This window comes from Plecotus auritus (genome assembly GCF_963455305.1).
Source record: "Plecotus auritus genome assembly, chromosome: 1".
Classification (NCBI taxonomy): Eukaryota; Metazoa; Chordata; class Mammalia; order Chiroptera; family Vespertilionidae; genus Plecotus; species Plecotus auritus.
In genome coordinates this window covers 65,805,767-65,826,170 of record NC_137770.1, presented here as the reverse complement: position 1 = coordinate 65,826,170, position 20,404 = coordinate 65,805,767, and the positions used below count along the sequence as shown (strand labels likewise).

Below are 20,404 nucleotides of genomic sequence, written 5' to 3'. Positions count from 1 at the left end.
TAGAACTCAGAAGTCCTTTAAACTACAGACAATGGAGTTTGGATATTATCCCAAAACTAGCTAGAGACACTAAGGAAGTTAGATCAAGATTAGATATATGTTTTAGAGAGAGCCTGCTATCAGATTGTGAAGGATGGATAGTGTGCTGGAGGCGGGAGGGGGAGAGAAGGAGACTGATAGTAGGGAGACTGGAGGCAAAAGATCAATTAGAAGATATCACAGAAGTCTGGGCAACAGATGACATGGCCTTGAATTAAGGCTATGGTAGGGAATATGGATCAAAAGGGTCAGCTTTTATTAGAGTTAGAAGAGGAAATGAAAAGGATATTTTATTTCACTATATTTTGCAATAAAAAAACAAAACAAAACATTATACATCACAGCCAAGTGTACACATACAAAATTTTTCTCAAACAATTCTTTACTACAAATGTTGTCTTCTGATTATTTTCACATCAGTGCTGTAATAGAATAAAATACAATAGAGTATTCATTTCATGCTGGTGCAACCTACTGAATTGATTGCATGGTGTAATAGATGAGAAAAAAAGAAGCTCATATTTGGCCATTGAGGTTGAAAAGGCAGAAGGATATCAGATTGGAGATTTCTGGGTATGTCTCTATTGTATTTTATTCTATTACAGCACTGATGTGAAAATAATCAGAAGACAGCATTTGCAGTAAAGAATTGTTTGAGAAAAATTCTGTATGTGTACACTTGGCTGTGATGTATAATGTTTGTTTTTTTACTGCAAAATATAGTAAAATAAAACACCCTTTTCATTTTTTGAGTCTGGAGCTCTAGAAAAGAGCTAGAGCAAGACTGGAAGCCATGGCATGCATGAGTTCATCCTGGTCTGTGCAAAAGGGAGGAGAGGAGAAAACAAGGCAGCATATTGGGAAACAACACTCAAAGTACTGATGGTGGAGAAGGAGTCCTTGAAGAAGAAAGAGAAAAAGCTGCCTCAGGCATAGGAGAACCCAAGATAGAGTGGGGTCCTGAAAGCCAAGGGAGAATAATGCTTTGAGAAGTAATATTTCTCTTATTCTTACATGATCAAAAGCCAGAGTGGTCAAGCATGTTAAGGACTGAGAGGTGGCAGCATATTGGGAAGTGGCAAGGAAACATCAGTACATATTTCTCTCTGAGTGAAATTTAAAATAATCAAAACATCATGGACTCCATTCAACTTAGTAAACACTTATTTTTTTCACACTATAAGAATATGTAAGATGCTACCTCTGCTCACAACCCAGCATTTTTCTGAAGATGGCAGTCAATGAGAGTTGGCACAAAGTTCCTTCCTGAACCTTCTATTTGTTAACATACTCATTGATAATCTGTAAATATGTGCCTGGAAGAAGATCTGGGAGATACCCAAGTCTAATCAAGACAGTTAAGATACACTTTCAGAGATGCAAGATTAGGGTATGGTTGACACACTACAAAAGCAGAAATCCAATATATATATATATATATATATATATATATATATATATATATATATATATACACACACACACACACACATACATATACATACATATACATACATACATACACTAGAGGCCCGGTGCACGAATTTGTGCATGGGTAGGGTCCGGCCAACCCGCCCTGATGGGGGCCCATCGGGCCCAGCTGGCAGGAGGGAGGGGGCCGCAGGAGGTTGGCCAGCCGGCCCTGGCCCTGATTGGGGTGTTGGGGTCTGATCGGGGGCCGGGCCGGCCGAGGGTAAGGGGGGCGATCAAAGCCCAGATCAGGCCAGTTGGTTGCTTCAGTGCAAGTCATAGTCACCAGTCGTTCTGGTCATTCTGCCATTCTGGTCGCTGAGTATATATAATGAAGAAAGGTGAAGGAAAGTTAGATTTAGGTTTATCGCTGAGGGGATGAAAACTAAGCATTTGTCAAAGTCCTGAGCCCTGTGGGGGAAATGCATCTATAGGCCAGACAATGTGAACATATGATCATACATTAAGATATTGGCATTCTGATTTATATCAGGTCAGTTTGACCCTCATAAATTCTAAATAAGTAATTTTAGAACTTGTAGCAGATAGTTCTAAGTAAAATCTAAGTTTCTGTGTTTTAGGTACAAGACTGCCTTCCATCTTCACAACGCTTATCCTTCCATATATTTTATCTCTTCCCATTTAAATCAGTTCTTCACATTTCACTCAGATCCCAAGAAATCCTTAATCAATAGATAAATTTTGAAATGTAACATGAATTAGGAGATTGAGTGGGGCTCACTTCAGCCACGATTGTCTTCTTCCCTCCACGTGCTGCTCAATTGCACACACTGCCTCATTCACTTGGAGAGACAATAGCCTGGAAGGAAGAGGCTGCACATATATGTATTGGACTAGCAATTTTCAACCGGTGTGCCGCTGAAACATTTAAAACATGCAGTACCTGACTATTTTGTCAGGGGCACTGCCTCTTTCCCCTTAAATTGTCAAATAAAAAAATGCCAACAGCCAACACAACAGTAGCTGCCAAGTATGAATGAATCAAAATTATATCTTTTTTTTTGGGGGGGGGGGGGCAGACTGGCAAAAAATTTATTTTGTGGTGTGCCACAGAATTTTAGTAATTAGTGTATGTGTGCAAATCATTGTATTGGACAAACCATGTGTGGAGATATTCCTGAAAGAGTGGGAAGGAATTAATGACCACAGAGTGACTCCATAGGGATGGCTTCCTCCTATATAGGGACAGACTGGCTTGATTATGCAGCTGTCAGGTTGAGTCTATAGTCACCATGAGTTTACCTTTTTGATGGTTTTGATCAGTGGATTTAAGCTAAAAAACAAAGAAACAAAATAAACCACACTTTTACTTTAACTGCATTGATTTCTTATTTGTATTGATGAGTCTCATGTCCTCTGGTGGGGGAATGAACGCCTATTGAGACTATGCTTCCCTCAATTCAATATTTATTGACTCCTACTGTATGCCAGGCACTGTCTTGTACAATCAATAACTATATTAGAATCTCTATTTAATAATCCCCGTTAAGTTGAATTCAATTATTTAGAAGTTATGCTGCTTGGAATTGATTATGATATGAGTTAGCCCCTGCAAATAGGATATAAAATGGTATATTATATATGATGTGAATTCAGCTCAGTGAATTTTTATACACTTATAAGCAAGAGAAAAGCCCATTTCTGGTATAAGCTTAAATTTGCCTCTTTATTCATGCCTGCTTCTGGAAATTAAATATCCCCATTGCAGTCATTCCTGAGCTAGATTCCAAAGGGGAAATTTAAGGGATTGGAGAATTTAGCAGATCAACCTTTGTGCTCAATCAAAAGTGATTTTTTTAAGGCAAGCTTAAGCTTAGTATAAAACAAACACACAGAGTGATATCACCAATGTGCCAGGTATGGTTGGATATTTCTCCTAATAATTTCAGGTTTTATGAATTTGCATGGAATTCACAGGAGATAAAGGAGAGAGAGAGAGGCATTAGTGAGTGAACTAACTGGTATACTTTTCTATAATAGCTCCCTCCTGGACAGTTAGAGATCTCTTCTTTTCAGCGCAGAATTCTGCAGATTTCTTTATTCACTCTCAGAACATTATCTTTATCCCCCAAAAAACTTGAGCTCACCATTTTGCTATTAGCTTGATCTTTTCTTGAGTACTTGCCTCAGGAAGAGTAGCCTAAAAAATTGAAAATACAGAAATAACTCCAACTGATCTCTGTTTCTTATCCCACCTTGTCTCCTTGTACCTCCACATTATTTTTTAAAGGATCCCCAAGATGCCATCCCCAGAGGAACCATGCTGGCCATTTTCATCACCACCGTCGCCTACATAGGCGTTGCTATTTGTGTAGGTAAGTTGTAGGTCTCTGATGTTGGTATCTGATGGATTTTCATGTCCAGTGGATTTTCAATAGAACATAAGTAGCATATTTTCAAAAAGGCAACTATTTTAATTCCCTTCTTAGATACTCTAGACACAGGGGTCCTCAAACTTTTTAAACAGGGGGCCAGTTCACTGTCCCTCAGACCGTTGGAGGGCCGGACTATAGTTTAAAAAAACAACAACTCTGAACAAATTCCTATGCGCTCTGCGGGCCTGGGTTGAGTCGGCTGCTAAGCAGGACAGGCAGTGGCACCCGGCGGGCCAGATAAATGTCCTCGGCGGGCCACATGTGGCCTGCGGGCCGTAGTTTGAGGACATCGAGGTTTGAATGCAATGAAACTGTAACCCAGTGTCTCTGGGTCAGAGATAGGGTAAAAGTAATCAGATTGGTCAATTTAATTGAATACAAAGGGTCCCATTTCGCTACTCTAGATGATAAGATTCCTACCGCCAAGGAAGCCATCCCTGCCAGCACCCACCTCCCTTGCTCTAAGGCAGGCGGCGAACAGCGAAAGAGAAAAGAAGACAGATACAAAATAAAACAAAGCAAACACCAAAAGCCTTAGGAAATTATGAAAAATATAGAACTGATGACTGTGTCCCCTCCTTGCACTGCTGTCCTTACTATGGAAATGTCACTGCCACTGATCAGCAGGAAATCAGAACAAGACCCAGCTGCCAGCAGTGTGGGCAGCCAGTCCCTACATTACCCAATGAGCAGAAAATATGTGGGTTCACCTGCTATTCCTAAGCTGACTCTTGTTCTACCTGTAGCCACACCTCCTCCTGGTTGGGGTCACTTCACTTGTATGTAATTATTAGAGAGGAAAGAATGTAGAACATTCAGAGAAGAAAACTATTTTCTTTGCTCACTAGGGAATACAGCTCCAGGCTGTATCATTATGGGAATCTGGACGACAATTTTACCAAAAGGCACATCTCAGTCACCCTCTGTTTACTATGGAGCACATTAGGAAATACATATGTCTTGAGTTTGGTTTCTAAAGAAAAAAGCAAAATAATTCACTTAGTTGCTTGTTTCTCTCACTGCTTCTTATTTGAGGAAATTGGATAATGTTGTTAATGGTATTATTGTGGCATTTCCAAGCTTAGTTACATGTAAAGAGATTTTATTCCAATGATTTAGTAAATCAACATATTTTTAAATATTGAAATCACTCAAAGTTAAATTTCCCAAATGGTTTTCTTTCTCACACAAAGTAAAAATAAAGGAATAAATAAAGTTATAGACCTAATTTCAAAGATTCTTTTAGTTTTTGCTCCTGTTAGATGGAAAAATCTGTGTTTCTATACTTTTCCCAGAATAGGAGAAGGATAGTCATGGGTCAATGGCTTGTCATGTAAATAATGGTTCATGGCTTGGCTTCATGGGAATTTGGGGAGTTCTATTATGCAGAAGTCAAAATACATGATTTAAAAAAGTTAGCTCAACATAAATAAATAATGCAAAGAAGTAAAATCTGGGATGGATCATTCTTGATAACCAGCACCCATAATTTCAAGTGTTTACACCAAGCTGGCATACCACTATATTAAAAAAATCTCTGCACTGACTATTTTAAGTGGTTCTTTCAACTTGCAGATTCTATGATTCTTAAGTCTTTCCTGGATTTAAAGACTATGAATGTGCCTGAGGGTTCCCATTAGATCAGGGGTGGGCAAACTTTTTAAGTCGAGGGCCACAATGGGTTCTTAAACTGGACCGGAGGGCCGGAACAAAAGCATGGATGGAGTGTTTGTGTGAACTAATATGAATTCAAAGTAAAGGAGCGGAGGGGAGAGCAAGAGAACCCTCCGCTCTTTCGGCTCCACGGCCTGGATAGAACAGCCGAACGAGCCGGATCCAGCCCGTGGGCCGTAGTTTGCCCACGGCTGCATTAGATCCTACCTACCACAGGACCTCTCTTCTAGTTATTTGCAAGGAGTGAGAACTCACCCTGGCTGGAGTTTGAAAAGCAAAAAGAACAGTTTTGTTGGTCGGCATCAATATTTTTCCTTCAGGTAGTTCAGAAAAGTTTGTATATGTTTCATACCTATGTTCACATATTTCAATAACCTTATTAAATACATAATGTCAGATTACAGTTAGAAAAGTTCATAGGGAATATTGGTGATTAAAATATATATATTAAGGATCTTTAAAAAGTTTATAACTCCATTTCTGGGAATCTATCCTAGAGAAATATGTTAAGATACAAAAAAATATATATGCATAAAGATGTTCATAGAATATTTATAATAGAAAATAATAAGAACACTTAAATGTATGAAAAAATGGAATAAACTGAGGTAAAAAATATTTGATAGAATATTATTTGATCATTACTATTAATTAAGAAATCTTAATATTTTATCCCCAAATATTTTATTATTTAAACCATTAAAATTGTATATCCTATATAATAAAAGGCTAATATGCAAATTGACTGAACTGCAGAACGACCGGTCACTATGACACACACTGACCAACAGGGGGCAGATGCTCAACACAGGAGCTGCCCCCTGGTGGTCAGTGTGCTCCCACAGGGGGAGCACCACTCAGCCAGAAGCCAGGCTTACCACCGGTGAGCGCAACGGCGGTGGTGGGAGCCTCTCCTGCCTGTGCTAAGGACCCCTTGGGGGATGTCTGCCTGCAAGCTTAGGCCTGCTCCCCAAGAGGGCACAGGCCAGTGCATGAATGTCATGCACCTAGCCTCCAGTCAAGTATAATTATAACTGTTTAAAATAGTATGCAAGGAATATCATTAGTTGAAAGCAAGGGCTTGGTTCTCTTAATTACTGGAATTCAATAATGCCATCCCTTGATTCTCTCACAAATGAGACAATAAATCCTATTTGAAAAACACTGAATCAGTAGCACTAAGCCAGAAATCTGAATTGAGTATGTATTATGTGCAAAGCACTGTTTTTGCATTTTAAGGGATCAGAAAGTAAGGTATTCCAACCTGCAATGGTCTTGCAGAGACAAGTGAGAGCCAGGACTTAAATCACCCAAGGTGGTTGAAGTGGCAGCCTGTTAGACACAGGGGGTGCCCCCCAGGCTTCAGAGGATGGGAATCCTCAGGTACCATGTCCCAGGAAGCACTGGCAATGAAGACAGGATAGTCAATGCACCTGCTCAGATTCAAAACAAACTAAGTATGTTTTCAGAAGAAACCCCGCAGTGGTCGGCAAACTCATTAGTCAACAGAGCCAAATATCAACAGTACGACGATTGAAATTTCTTTTGAGAGCCAAATTTTTTAAACTTAAACTTCTTCTAACGCCACTTCTTCAAAATAGACTCGCCCAGGCCATGGTATTTTGTGGAAGAGCCACATTCAAGGGGCCAAAGAGCCGCATGTGGCTCGCGAGCCGCAGTTTGCTGACCACTGCCCTAAGGGAAGAGAACTCAAAAATCTAAAGAAATGACAAGCCACTGTTGTTTCCCCAGGGGCCTGTGTGGTCCGAGATGCCACTGGGAACATGAATGACACCATCATTTCTGGGATGAACTGCAATGGTTCAGCGGCCTGTGGGCTGGGCTATGACTTCTCAAGATGTCAACATGAACCATGTCAGTATGGGCTGATGAACAATTTCCAGGTTCGAGCTGCAGTAATTATAACAATGTTGATTGCCATTGTATTTTTTTGATAACATCATGTATAATGACACTTCTGACCCTGCAACTGATTGATTATTGATTGATCTGAATTCAGCAAAGAACAATTGGTGTGAGAGGGAAGGGAATCATACAGGCATACATGTAGCAAATCCGGGAGTTACATTTACTGTGGTAGGAGAGAACAGGCACTTGTGTGAATTGCACCACCAGGGAAGGATCACCTCCCGACATTGTGTACCTTCCAGTCAATTGTACAAGAGTTCATGGTGGGGAGGAGAGACAGATTAGTTAGCATGGAATGCGTTTCCTGCATGGGCTTCGGTTTAGGAACAGTTTCTCTGGTGTTCCTGGAAGACAAGGCCAACAGGGAAATTGTGAGTGGCAGAGGGGCAGGGGGGTGAGCAGGGGGAGATAAATGAGGGGGAGGGGGGTGAGCAGGGGGAGATAAATGAGGGGGAGGGGCAAAGGAAGTTGGGAAAACTGTAAGACTTGAAACATTAATTTATCTAAACGATGAGTGAGCAGAAGGAGGAGCAACTTTGTCATGAAGGCTTCATTCATCTATTTTAACAACCAACAAAGAGAAATTAACTCAGCTGAAGTCATTATTCCAAAATATGACTTAAATGGACAGACTCTCATCATGTCTAAGACCTAAAATTGTGTTTAATGAGCACAGAAAAACAAAGGTTTACAAAGCCTCTAGGCACAGGAAGACCAAGAAAGACTAATGCCTTAAAGGTCTGGTAAACAGCTGAGTCCCTCCCCAAACCTTATTAAAACACCAATTTCTGTGAGATAGAATTTCCCATAATGAAGGAAATACACAAAGGACAGAGGGGGGAAATGCTGTCAAAACCCTTGAAACCTCTTTCTTTATTCTTTCCAGTATCTTCTGGATGTATGGTAGTGAGCATTTATTATTTTTATAATCAACAAAAAGGCCATTTCCATCTTGAAAACAACTCCAGAATGAAATGAGCAAGAGAGGGAGAAATCTGATTAGAAGCAATTAGCTTATTAAAAAAATTTTAAAACACAAAAAGTGGAAAGGAAAGCATTTGAATAAAAATATGGCTATTTTTATTTATTTGGTTGTCCGTTTGTTTATTTTTATTGTCCATTGGATGAGTTTCCTGACTTGAACCTCTCTTCTCAAGGTCATGAGCATGGTGTCGGGGTTCGGCCCCCTCATTACGGCTGGCATCTTTTCTGCAACGCTCTCCTCGGCCCTGGCCTCCCTTGTCAGCGCTCCCAAAGTGTTCCAGGTGATACAGAGCATGTGTTTCTCCCAACTGCTGTTGCCGCTGAACATGGATCAACCTGAAATATTCATTCTCACCGGCAATCATTTTCCATCATTTGCTGAAACACTTTAATGTTTGCATCTGGCTCAAATGCTATGTCTGCCACATAGTCAAGATCGATTCAAATAATATAAAGAATGATGAATCTCAGTGTTAACTTGTGCCTCATATTGTGTATCACTCCATCTTTCGCCCAGTCTTCTTGTCTGAATCACCCAGGGAAAACGACGGCACATAGATATAAATGATGAGTTTCTCCTCTTCTTTCCCATTAGGCTCTATGCAAGGACAACATCTACAAAGCCCTGCAGTTCTTCGCAAAAGGATATGGGAAAAACAATGAGCCGCTGAGAGGATACATCCTCACTTTTGTGATAGCCATGGCGTTCATTCTTATTGGTTAGTAGGGTTCTTGTTCTTACCCAAAGCCAAATAACTCTTCTGCTACTCATAGGGTTTTCCTTTTAGCTTGAAAAGTTACCTGCTTTATGTTCAATATTCCATTGGGGAATAGACGAGTCTGTCTAAGAGGGAAATGAGAAAACTTTGAGGGAAGAGGGCCTTAAAAGATTTGAGGTGGGCTTTGGACGTTCATCTCTTTGAATCTGAGTGTTGGAAATTCATCCACCCAAATGTAACTGAATCCATCTTTCAACCTGCCCGTTATTGTCTAATCCCAGAGTCTCCCCCAGCTACCACTGGTCTTTACATCATCTAGCCTGGCAGCTAGCAGGACAGTCAAAGAGTCTGTTCTCAAATGCTGTCAGTTGACCACCTGTGTAAGAATCAGAATCACCTGCAGGTTTGTTTAAGTGAAAATGTTCAGGCACAACCCGAGTTAGATTCAGAATCTCTGGTGACAAGGAATCTGCATTTTTACAAGTTCCTCAAGAGATTCATAGACCACTAAAGTTTGAGAACCACTTAAACTAGATTTAATCTCATGTCCTGCTCCCTAGACATTATAGAAACAGCTACATAATCTTGGAGAGGCACACGCATCAATGTAGCCTGCACATTCCTCACTGCTCCCTAAGGCGTCACTTTTGCTGGTGAGCTTAGAGGAAAAGAAGCAAGAGGTAGGGATGATGGTAGCTCTGCATAGATGGGCGGAGCCTTTCTCAGCACAGAGATGCCAAAGGACGAGGGCTCCTCCTTATCACATAAACTCAGGAAGTGGCTGTAATTCATGAATCCTCGCATGATTCCCACGAGGTTGAAGATATTTGTTATAAGGTAACAAGGTTTGTTAGATTTTTAAAAAATTAAATAAAAAAGTAATTCTGTAGAGATGTTTCAGTTATATAATTTAAGCTTTAAGACTTCAAATCATTGCTCTTTACTGCATTTAAGTGATCAAATAAACAAAGTTTTAAAAATTGTATAAATTAAATAATATCTTTAAAAATCACTCTTTTAGAACAATGCAGATTAGCTTCCAGGTGCGTGCCAGCTATTTTTGCCTACCTTCTTGCTGGCCCCCGTGTTGTAGCACCACACCCAGCTGCCCCCTGCATTTCCATCACTGAGGTTGATAGACATCTGACATTCAGAGAAATAGGACTATCTCTAAATTATTTCTTCTATCACAACATAAACAATTCAGCTAGGATTAAGTCATAATGGATGTTTAGCTATAGTAGTAAAACATTTTTTTTACAAATTTGGTAGACCTTCTCTAGAAATAACTAACAAGGGTTCTGAAAGGCAGAGAGAGCAAGTTGAGTACATGCAGAGAAATTTCCAAGTAGGCATTTCTGGAATTTAATCTGGCACCCTGCGGAGCCTGGGCGCGCATAGCAGATAAAGAACACAGGATTTGGCGCCCCTGGAACAGCCACAGGGCCTTATCATCTGCCCAATCCCCAAACCCTCTACCCATTCCCACTCAATTTTTTTTTTTTTGCAAGTAGAGGTCTTGATTGCCTATTTTTAGATTGGTAGGTTTTCTTGCTTCTTACTGTATGGAAAAGAAACTCTGGCTAAGAATAGGTCTTAAAATAAATGCAGCCCCAAAGAAAAATCACTAACTTCTTAAACTTTGACAGATGCTAGCTATGGTTTCAGCCTCCAAATAAAGTCAAGCTTCCAGGCTGCAACAGCTGTTCAGCCCCTGGTCTCATCACTCAGACGTACATGCTCATTTCTGCTTTGTTCACAGCGGAACTGAACACCATTGCTCCCATCATCTCCAACTTTTTCCTGGCCTCATACGCACTTATTAATTTCTCCTGCTTCCATGCCTCTTATGCCAAATCCCCAGGTAAGTTGACTTTTTAAAATTAAAATAAGCCTAAGCCAACAATGGTTAGTGTCAATAAAATGAAATGAGTCAGTGAAAGTGCTTAATTTGTGTTGATCTGTTTCCTTATATCCTAGTGGGCAGTGCAATCCACTTTGTTTGGTGAGTGGGGGGGTTGGTGGTGTGTGTGACTTATGCAATAGAAAAAGAATCATTTGAGCAGTGGCCTTTCTGACCAACCGTAAAGTCAATTTTCTCCTGCGGCAATAAATTATTCATTGCAAGAGAAACCACATTTATTTCAGCAGTAGAAAAACATCACTATTTATTTCCTCGGTGAAAGTGACCACAGAAGTGGAATAAATGTATATATTTGAAACTTCCTTACTATCAATTTGTTTCCTGCCCACAGTGCAGAAGAGAAGGATGAGTAGCTCCCATAATTACCTGCTGAGAGTAGTCAATGCAGATTCACAGTGAAGCTGCTGACATCCCCGTGCTCTCAGACTGTGATTTAAAGTGGAGCAAAATTCACACCCGGGAATCTTCCACCATCTAGTCACTTATCACCTCTAATTTGCTTCCATTGGCCAATAGGATTTCTTCTGCCTTTCCACCAGAACAGAGACTTGTCATTATCGACCTTCAGAATGTTCTTAGCCATGAGGGCTTTTATCAGGGATATAAACACATTTCCACTGTTTTAGGGCCTGCCACAATTGAAAAAGCTGCTGCCAGTAAGACAAAAGGTAGATGGAAGAGGAGCCTTCAGCCACCCAAGGCCACTAGGCTCCAGAAAACACTGAGGACTTTTTGTGTCTGTTGTGTTGTCTTCTTTTAAGCAGAGTACAGAAAGTTCTAGTCAGAGGATACAGCAAATCATAGAAACGTGTGCCTCCATGCCATGTTATGTTCGTTTTTAAAGTAATAGAGGTTGCCAGGGGAAGATTGAAAAGGGAAAAAAAGGAGAGGAAGAGAGGAAAAGAGAGGAAAAACAGGGAAGCGCATAGAGGGGGACACATAGATACAAAGACCCAGAACTTGAGACTCTCCCCCACCTCTCTCGTTCTCTCTCCAAGCCTCCCTCTCTCTTTCATATACATGCACACACACACACATACACACGCATGCACGCACACACAGCCAGACTTGTAAAATAAGGGCATTCCCAGTGATGTTCTCAAAGTGCTGTATCCATCTTGTGGCCGTTTAGGAAACTGCTCCAGAAGACTGAAAGCTCTGCTGTGTTTTGGCCTCTCCAAATCTAAAATGCGCTTCACCCAGAGAACAAATGTACCCTTCAAATCAGAGCTTCCCCATCCCGACCTCACCGGCTCCCAGATTCTTTAATTTCAGGGAACTAATAGTAAAACATGGGAAACCCCACTTGCATATATGAACCGTGAGAAATATTTTCATTGCAAATGCAAAACATATTAATGCATCGGGTTTAAGAAGACATTGCAGACAAATGTCTTCCTCTCTTCCCATTAATTATTATTTCTGAAAGGGCAAGCATCCTCCTCTCAGGGTAAAGGAAGAGCTAGCAGGAAATGAATGGATTTACTTGATGACTGCTCTGCTTTCTTCATGGGAAAGTAAGCCCATTGTCTTAACCTTCTCTTTCTTGGCCCACCAAGGAATTCCTCCACCCTCCCCACAAGACCCACTTCTCCATCCCTCCTGCCTCCTTTGAACTCCTACTGGCATAGATATGAGGTGCTCAAGGTGTTATAGTTTGGGAAGACAATCAGGGGACATGCAGGGAGTCAGGAGGGGCCACGAGAGACACATTTTTCTGTATTTCACAGCATCCTTATTTGGTGTAATTATACCTCCATAGGCCAGAGATCCAAGATCACAGAAAACTAATAGCAGAGTTGAAAACTTGACCTAATTCTTAATTCTATGCTGGGAAGAAACATGTTACTTGTATTCTGATCATATGCAATGGCATGATGGTGATAGTGTGGAAGATTTTCTTGTGCACATAGATTTGGTTTTTTACTTTCAGGATGGAGACCTGCATACGGGATTTACAACATGTGGGTATCTCTTTTTGGAGCTGTTTTGTGCTGTGCAGTCATGTTTGTCATCAACTGGTGGGCAGCTGTTATCACCTACATCATTGAGTTCTTCCTCTATATCTATGTGACCTATAAGAAGCCAGGTAAGATATGAAGGACTCTATAGAAGAGGGTTTACAAAGCAGTTTCTAACTACTCCTTTATTCAATAACCAGGTTGTGAGCAGCTCCTGTGTACTTAGGTGTGCCATGTGTATGGGGGATATTAATAATATAATATAATATAATATAACAATAGGTAACTTTGTTGAGCACCTATTATGTATCATGCACTCACAATAATGTTGTACGTTAAGTATAATTATACCCATTTTACAGATGAAGAAACTGGAGTTCAAAGGGTAGACCACTTGCCAAGGTAATGGTCAGTATCTGATGGAGCTGACACGTTAACTACAGTGTGTATGACACCAAACCCCACAAGCTTCTCATTACATCACCTTCTAATGTCCTAATAAATGAGATATAGTCCCTGTCCTCAAGGAGTTCACAGACCCACACATAAGCAATGAACTATGTAATATAATAAATTAATATAAGTAGGTAAAGTGAAAGTGACATGAACAAAGTGCTGAGAAAAGGAGACAATTGCATAGACTGCAGATGGGAGAGGCTGGAGACCACAGAGTCAGGTACTGCGATCCAGTCTCAGGGATCCGCATCACCCTCCTCCCCAATTCCCTTACCCTTACTCCTCAAGTAAAGCAGAGAAGGTAGCAACTACCTTGGAAGGGCTTGTTTGTTGCTTATTCTTATTACTTCGTATGTTTTCATCAGGTATATTTACATATGGTAAAACTCACCCCTTTTATTTATTTTTCTGGGGTTCAAGTAAGTCCACCTTTATTGAAGTTATATAGAAATGTGGCTTTAATGTTTTCTTTCCTTTTCAATCAAACTGCGATATAAAAATCTTGATAATCTAGCAAGATAATCACAGTGCCCTTGATGTGTTATGTTAATGTTCATGTGCCTTTTGCCACTTGATATCTAATTGAAGAGAACGTTTTGAAAGGATAGCATTCATTATAAACTGGATGGTGGAGTGTTTCTCTCACAGTTTCCTACTTTGGATTAAGTATTTTGTAATTGGAATCCCAATGAACTTGAGTGATACTTGCTTCAACTCACCCCTTTTACATGTACAGTCTATATTTTTTTTAAATATGTATTTTATTGATTTTTTTACAGAGAGGAAGGGAGAGGGTTAGAGAGTTAGAAACATCGATGAGAGAGAAACATCGATCAGCTGCCTCCTGCACACCTTCTACTGGGGATGTGCCCGCAACCAAGGTACATGCCCTTGACCGGAATCGAACCCGGGACCTTTCAGTCCACAGGCCAACACTCTATCCACTAAGCCAAACTGGCCAGGCTACAGTCTATAATTTTTTACAAACTTACAGTCTTATAACCACCACACCACAATCAAGACAGAGAGTATTTCCATCATCACTGTAAGTTTCTTGACACTTCTATGTAGGCAATCTTTCCTACAACCTAACCCCTGGCAACCACTGCTGTCCTAATAAGGACATTGCCTTTTAGAGAATATGATATGAATCTATTTTATGTAGCCTTTGTGCATGTTTCCTTTCACCTGACATAATGCTCTTAGATTCATCCATGTTATTGTGTGTATAAGTAATTGTTCCTTTTGTTTCTGAGTATATTGCATTGTGTGAATATGTCTCAAATATTTTAAAAAATCTATTCACCAGTTGATGGACATTGGGTTGTTTTCAGCTCAGGGGTGACTATATATAAAGCTTCTATAAACATTCACACACAGGATTTTATGTGGACCTATGTTTTCATTCCTCTAAGGGTGAGATTTCTGATTATATAATAACTGTAGATGTAACTTTATAAGAAACTGCCAAAGTGTTTTCCACAGTAGTAGTATCATTTTCCATTCTTACCAGCAATAAATGAATATACTACTTGTGCCACATCCTTGTCAGCACTTAGTATTGTGAGTTGATTTTAAAAAATAATAACATTCTAATAGATGTGAAGTACTATCTCACTGTGGCTTGGCTTGCATTTTCCCAATGACTAATAATGTTGAATGCCTTATTTGCCACTGATATATCTTCTTTAGTTGAGTGTCTCTTTAATTCCTTTGCCCATTTTTGGAACTGTTTTCTTATTATTCAGCTGTGAAAGTTCTTTATAAATTCCGGGTGCAAATCTTTTACAGTATGTGTCTTGCAAATATTACCTAGGTTTATGACTTGTATTTTTTTATTTTTCTTATAGTTTGTTTTGAAGAGCAGACAGTTTTAATTTTTATAAAGTTTAATTTATCACTTTTTTCTTTTATGGTTTGGCTTTTTGCTTCTAACCAAGATATTCTTCCCTAATCCATTGTCACAAACTTCTAGAAATTTTAATGCTTTAAATTTTGAACTTATGTTTGTTATCCATTTTTAGTTAATTTTTGTATATAATGTGAGATATGCTTCAAAATTCATTTCAAAGTTCATTTTTTTATACACATTCAATTGACTAGTAGGGTTTTTATAAATATAAATTAAATTAAGGTATGTTAAATGCCTGGTGCATAGTCAACACTTAATCAATTTTAATCTTCTTTATCAGAAGATAATGATCCCCCACCATTTCTGTGACTCTTCAAAGCAAGACTGGGGAGATAGCTCTGTCTGCCATCTGGAGTGAATCTGTACATTCCATCAGGGACTTTCTCTTATAAAAATTAGATAATCCATCTAATATTTAATTTTTTCAAGAAAAAGGCAAAGTATGGTAGTGTTTACTTCCATTTTTATGAAGATTAGGTCCTAAAAGATCAAACTAAAATCTTAATAATGATTGACCCTCTTCATGGACACCCAGAAGTAAGAATTACTGAGCTATTTAGTTCTATAATTTCAAATATAAAGATTGTTCCATGCTATCTGTGTATACAAGTGCCTCTTTTTATTCAGCTTAAGAATTTGTGAAGAACCCTTGAATTTATTCAGAGGCCAATCATTTTCCCAAGTCTATTGTCTGCCGTGTGGTTATCACCCAGCCTCACCACACAGCAGAATTTTGAGGATATAAGCTTTCAAATCTGATCTTTAGTTGAAAACAGAGGTCTTACTTGAAGAATTCACAAAATGCTCATAGAAGAACAATGCTCTTTCTAATGTTCTCTAATAATGTTCTCTAATTTGTGCACTCGGCACTGCTGACATAGCCAGGGAAAATTATAAGAGGGAATCGCTTATAAAAATTATTCACCATAGACAGAGTGAAGGTCAGTACTTTTTATGCCAAATTCCTCTTTCATCCACAGATGTGAACTGGGGCTCCTCCACACAGGCTCTTTCCTATGTGAGTGCTCTGGACAATGCTCTGGAATTAACCACAGTGGAAGACCATGTGAAAAATTTCAGGTAAAATTGGCGTCTCCGGTATCCTGGTGTTGTTCCACATTAGAAGTTGCCTTTCTTTATGGGGGACAAATGCACTAGAGTAGTCACATGCTATGGGTATAATCTAAGACTAGGCAGTCATACAAACTATCACATTGTCATGACAGCACCTTCTGTAAACAAGTGCTTCTTCTCTTCCACTCTGAGCTACACCCACCCCCAACTAGAAACCCTCATAGTGCTGAGGGCCACCTTCCGTGCATGGGGATACAGAGGTGATCTGAGGTGAGCTAAGTGAGGTGATTTTACATCGATGTCTCCATATGCCCACAAACCTTAATCCTTGGTGCTGTCTCCATTCAACTTAATGCTGTGTGGCTTACTGAATTATCTTAGAAGTAACACTTTAAGCTCTTTATTAGGTAGATCTTATTTTGAATGGAACCTGGAAACATAAGTTCTGAAAGGAGAATGAAGGAAAGTACTGGGTGGAAAAGGACAGGCTGTGTTGGGATTTGGAATAGGATAGTGTCCAGAGGAAACAAGACGGGGGAATTCAAGACCTCCTTTCCTTACTTTACATTTTAGCGCTCACTAACTAAGCTAAGAATATAGAGAGGACAAGATGGGCAGGCAGATGACTCAAGACTTCTGGTGAGAAATCCAAGCAATACATAGGGGAGAGTTGGTTCCATTTTGCCAAGCCTTCTGCACCTGCCATTTCCACCGGGGTGGTTCTGAGCTCATAGACTTCTTGCAACAGTCAGTTCTCACATCTTCTTTTTCTCCACTTCTAGGCCCCAGTGCATTGTCCTAACAGGGGGACCCATGACAAGACCCGCTCTCTTAGACATAACTCATGCCTTCACCAAGAACAGTGGCCTTTGCATCTGCTGTGAAGTCTTTGTGGTAAGAGCCACTTCATCCCAGAAAAGTGCTGCTTCCTTCTTGCTCACCTTGTGTTGTTTTAGGTCAGCTGAATGGGTACATGCAGTGACAGGAGAATGGCAAGGCAGCTTGGACAAGAGCCCTTTTCCTTGGTTCACAGAGCAAAGACCGTGATCCTGAATTTAAATGAGTGGATAAAATGTCTTTCTGATTTCATAGGAGACCAACTAAAAGTGATATATATTCCAAATGATGGCCTTTGAGTCAAGAAAAAGAAAGCTGGCCCAGAAATAAATAAAGAAAGTGAAGGGCATTTGGGGTCCTAACTGTCCACAGAAACATAAAAGGATGAAATGAGCCAGAGGGTGCTATTAACAGATCAACTGAGGAGGAGAGAACCAGACATCATGGCCTTAACTGAGAGCACAGAGAATTTAGATTAGATATTTAGATAAACTTGATAACACTATACATATCTAGGAACCGAAACCAAGTTTTCCATGTCTTAGATAAACATCACTCTTAGCTGAACTAATCCCTTTATTGTTCAGGAAGTACGAGGTAGACTAAAGATAACTTACTGGTGGGTTTCCCAGGAAGTATCAAAGTAGAAACTAAAAATTTAACCATAATTGTTGACTGGTAACCAATCTCTAAAGTGAAGAGAAAGCATTAAAATCATAACAAAATAATAAATATAAGTCCTCCAAACCAGTCTATCTCTACTTGTATTCCCATAACAGTCTCTCTCTCTCTCTCTCTCTCTCTCTCTCTCTCTCTCTCTCTCACACACACACACACACACACACACACACACACGCACGCACACACCACTCAAAATTCATAGCTACTTCAGTGTATTTTTAGAATAGTTACCTATTCTTCAAAGCATTTTCCTATAGTTTTTATTTTATCTACATAACAGCCCAATGGAGCAGAAAGGAAAATAAGCTTTGTTCTCACGTTTCTGATGAGAAAAGTGAGATTCGGGAAAATTAAGTTAATACACAGGGTCAAATGACAAGGAAGGGACAGAGCCAGGATGTCAGTCTAGGCCAACCAATTGTGCTCTGTGTTACATCATGAGGAGAATGCTTTAGCAGACTTATATCCTGAGAGTGTTATTAGAATCAGGTACCACTACCTAAACACCCAATACCTGCCAGTGAATAATAAGGCCATCAGGAAGCTGTGTAACCCTGGGGCCAGTCAACTGTGCCATCATGCAAATGTTAATTTGTCACATGCCATCATGACCAGCACTTAGCATCTTTTTATACTTGGTAATACTCTAACTGCTATATGAAGCTGGTTGGTCATATTATCTTTCCTCTCGGTGCTTATATGATAGAAGCTCAAACAATATAACTCAATGCAATTATCCAGTTGGGGATGAAAGGGATCCTATTGAATACATAAGACTGACAGGTTAAGTAATGACCAACTGTGACTCCAGAGGATTTTAAAAAATCTTATCAAGCATCCTTTTCTCATATTATCAACTTTGGTGCCCTGGATGAGTGGATTTCATTTTGGCCAATATAATACAGGAGTGGGTTTTGATGGAATAAGCAGTTTGGGGTGTTTTTCTTCTCCAGCAATTCAGAGAAAACTTAGTTTAGCAGGCAATAAGATATCTTCAGGGCAGAAGAAATGAACAGGGAGTATAAACAGTCATATATTGGCAAGGGAGGAAAGGTCTTTTTATAGAGACAAAAGAAATTGCTTTTAATTAACCCTCTGCTGCTTTGACTATAATAAAAGAATGTGATACTGGAATGTCATCTCATATGAAGTAGGTACCTAAGTCTGTGACTTCAATAGTCCTTGTTGTTTGACATGCATATCGGACCACATTACACATTGCTGTGCTGGCCTCCCTGAGTCTTGCTCCCAAGTACTGAGGTTCTCTTGGGGACAGAAAATAGTTACTGCTGCAGTTAATGACTTTCCAGTTAGTTACTTTCTGTGAGCTCCTGGGGATGCAGGATGCTGTCAATATTTTTCAATATTTTCCATATTCAGTTGTCAATCATCTTTGCAAAAAAACCCCACAAAAAACAGGTGGAAGGGGATGTGGAGAAAGTCGCCATTAGAAAATTTTTTCCTAAAGCACAGTGGTTGGTGGTTAGACCAACCTTGTGGGGAAGGTAATAGTTACAGTGATGTTAAGGGATGATAATTTAATTTTTAATGCTAAGAAGCTAGTGCTCATGGGCTTTTGAGACACACGGTCAAGGTCTGAATCACTGTTTTGCCATCTATTAGCAGAGAGTCCCATGGGTACATAATTTAGTTTCCCTGTAGCCTCAGCTTTCTGAGGGTTGTTGAGAGAAATCTGTAAAATTAGCTTTCTAGTGCTCAGCTCAGTGTCTGTCAAATAATAAATGTGGTTAATTTCAGTTTTTATTGTTGATATTGTTATTATCATGACTTTTGCTAATTACCATGTCTGCCATTTTCATTTAAAAAATATACCCCCTTCAACAGAAACTTAAAGCACTCTCTCTTAAACAAACCAAGTCCAGACACTGGATCTTGAACTTTTGGGGTATCCAACAGCTTGATCAGGATGGAACAGTGAGAAACGTACTCCCACTGGACTAATCACAGGGCAGCAGGCTCTGTGTCTATCCCTCTGGTGGCTTTTAGCTATTTGAAGTGCTAGCTTGAAGTGCAATTATACTACAAGGAAGGAGCAAGGCTCAGAGCTCACTAATGTTTTGATGCTGGTGGGTAGATGGAAAGCATGTGGCTACAGCTGCTATGTCCTACAACCAAGGCATTTCTAAAGGGCTAGACATCATAGCCCTCAAAGCTGCTGAAATTGATATGAAGATGGTTATTATTACACAATAGCCCACAGTATAGCCTTCCAACTATCCAACTCTTACACTCTCCCCTCAGAGCCTCTTCCTTCTCCCGTGACCTTTTCCTACTCAGCCTAAAGATTTCATATGAGGGACCCTTCATCAAGACAAATTTGGGGATCC

At 39.8% G+C, this 20,404-nt stretch overlaps 1 protein-coding gene across 2 annotated transcripts in view; it reads left to right on the top strand.

The window, feature by feature from the left end:
- The window catches only part of SLC12A1 (solute carrier family 12 member 1), a 94,987-nt gene that overhangs the window by 29,838 nt on the left and 44,745 nt on the right, over nucleotides 1-20,404 (top strand). For both annotated transcript variants that reach the window (XM_080645638.1, XM_080645639.1), the window contains 8 exons: nucleotides 3,761-3,845; nucleotides 7,332-7,483; nucleotides 8,666-8,773; nucleotides 9,088-9,211; nucleotides 10,974-11,075; nucleotides 13,069-13,224; nucleotides 16,445-16,544; nucleotides 17,321-17,432. In XM_080645638.1, the coding sequence (XP_080501764.1) occupies nucleotides 3,761-3,845; nucleotides 7,332-7,483; nucleotides 8,666-8,773; nucleotides 9,088-9,211; nucleotides 10,974-11,075; nucleotides 13,069-13,224; nucleotides 16,445-16,544; nucleotides 17,321-17,432 (939 nt within the window). The remainder of the gene's footprint in view (nucleotides 1-3,760; nucleotides 3,846-7,331; nucleotides 7,484-8,665; nucleotides 8,774-9,087; nucleotides 9,212-10,973; nucleotides 11,076-13,068; nucleotides 13,225-16,444; nucleotides 16,545-17,320; nucleotides 17,433-20,404) is intronic.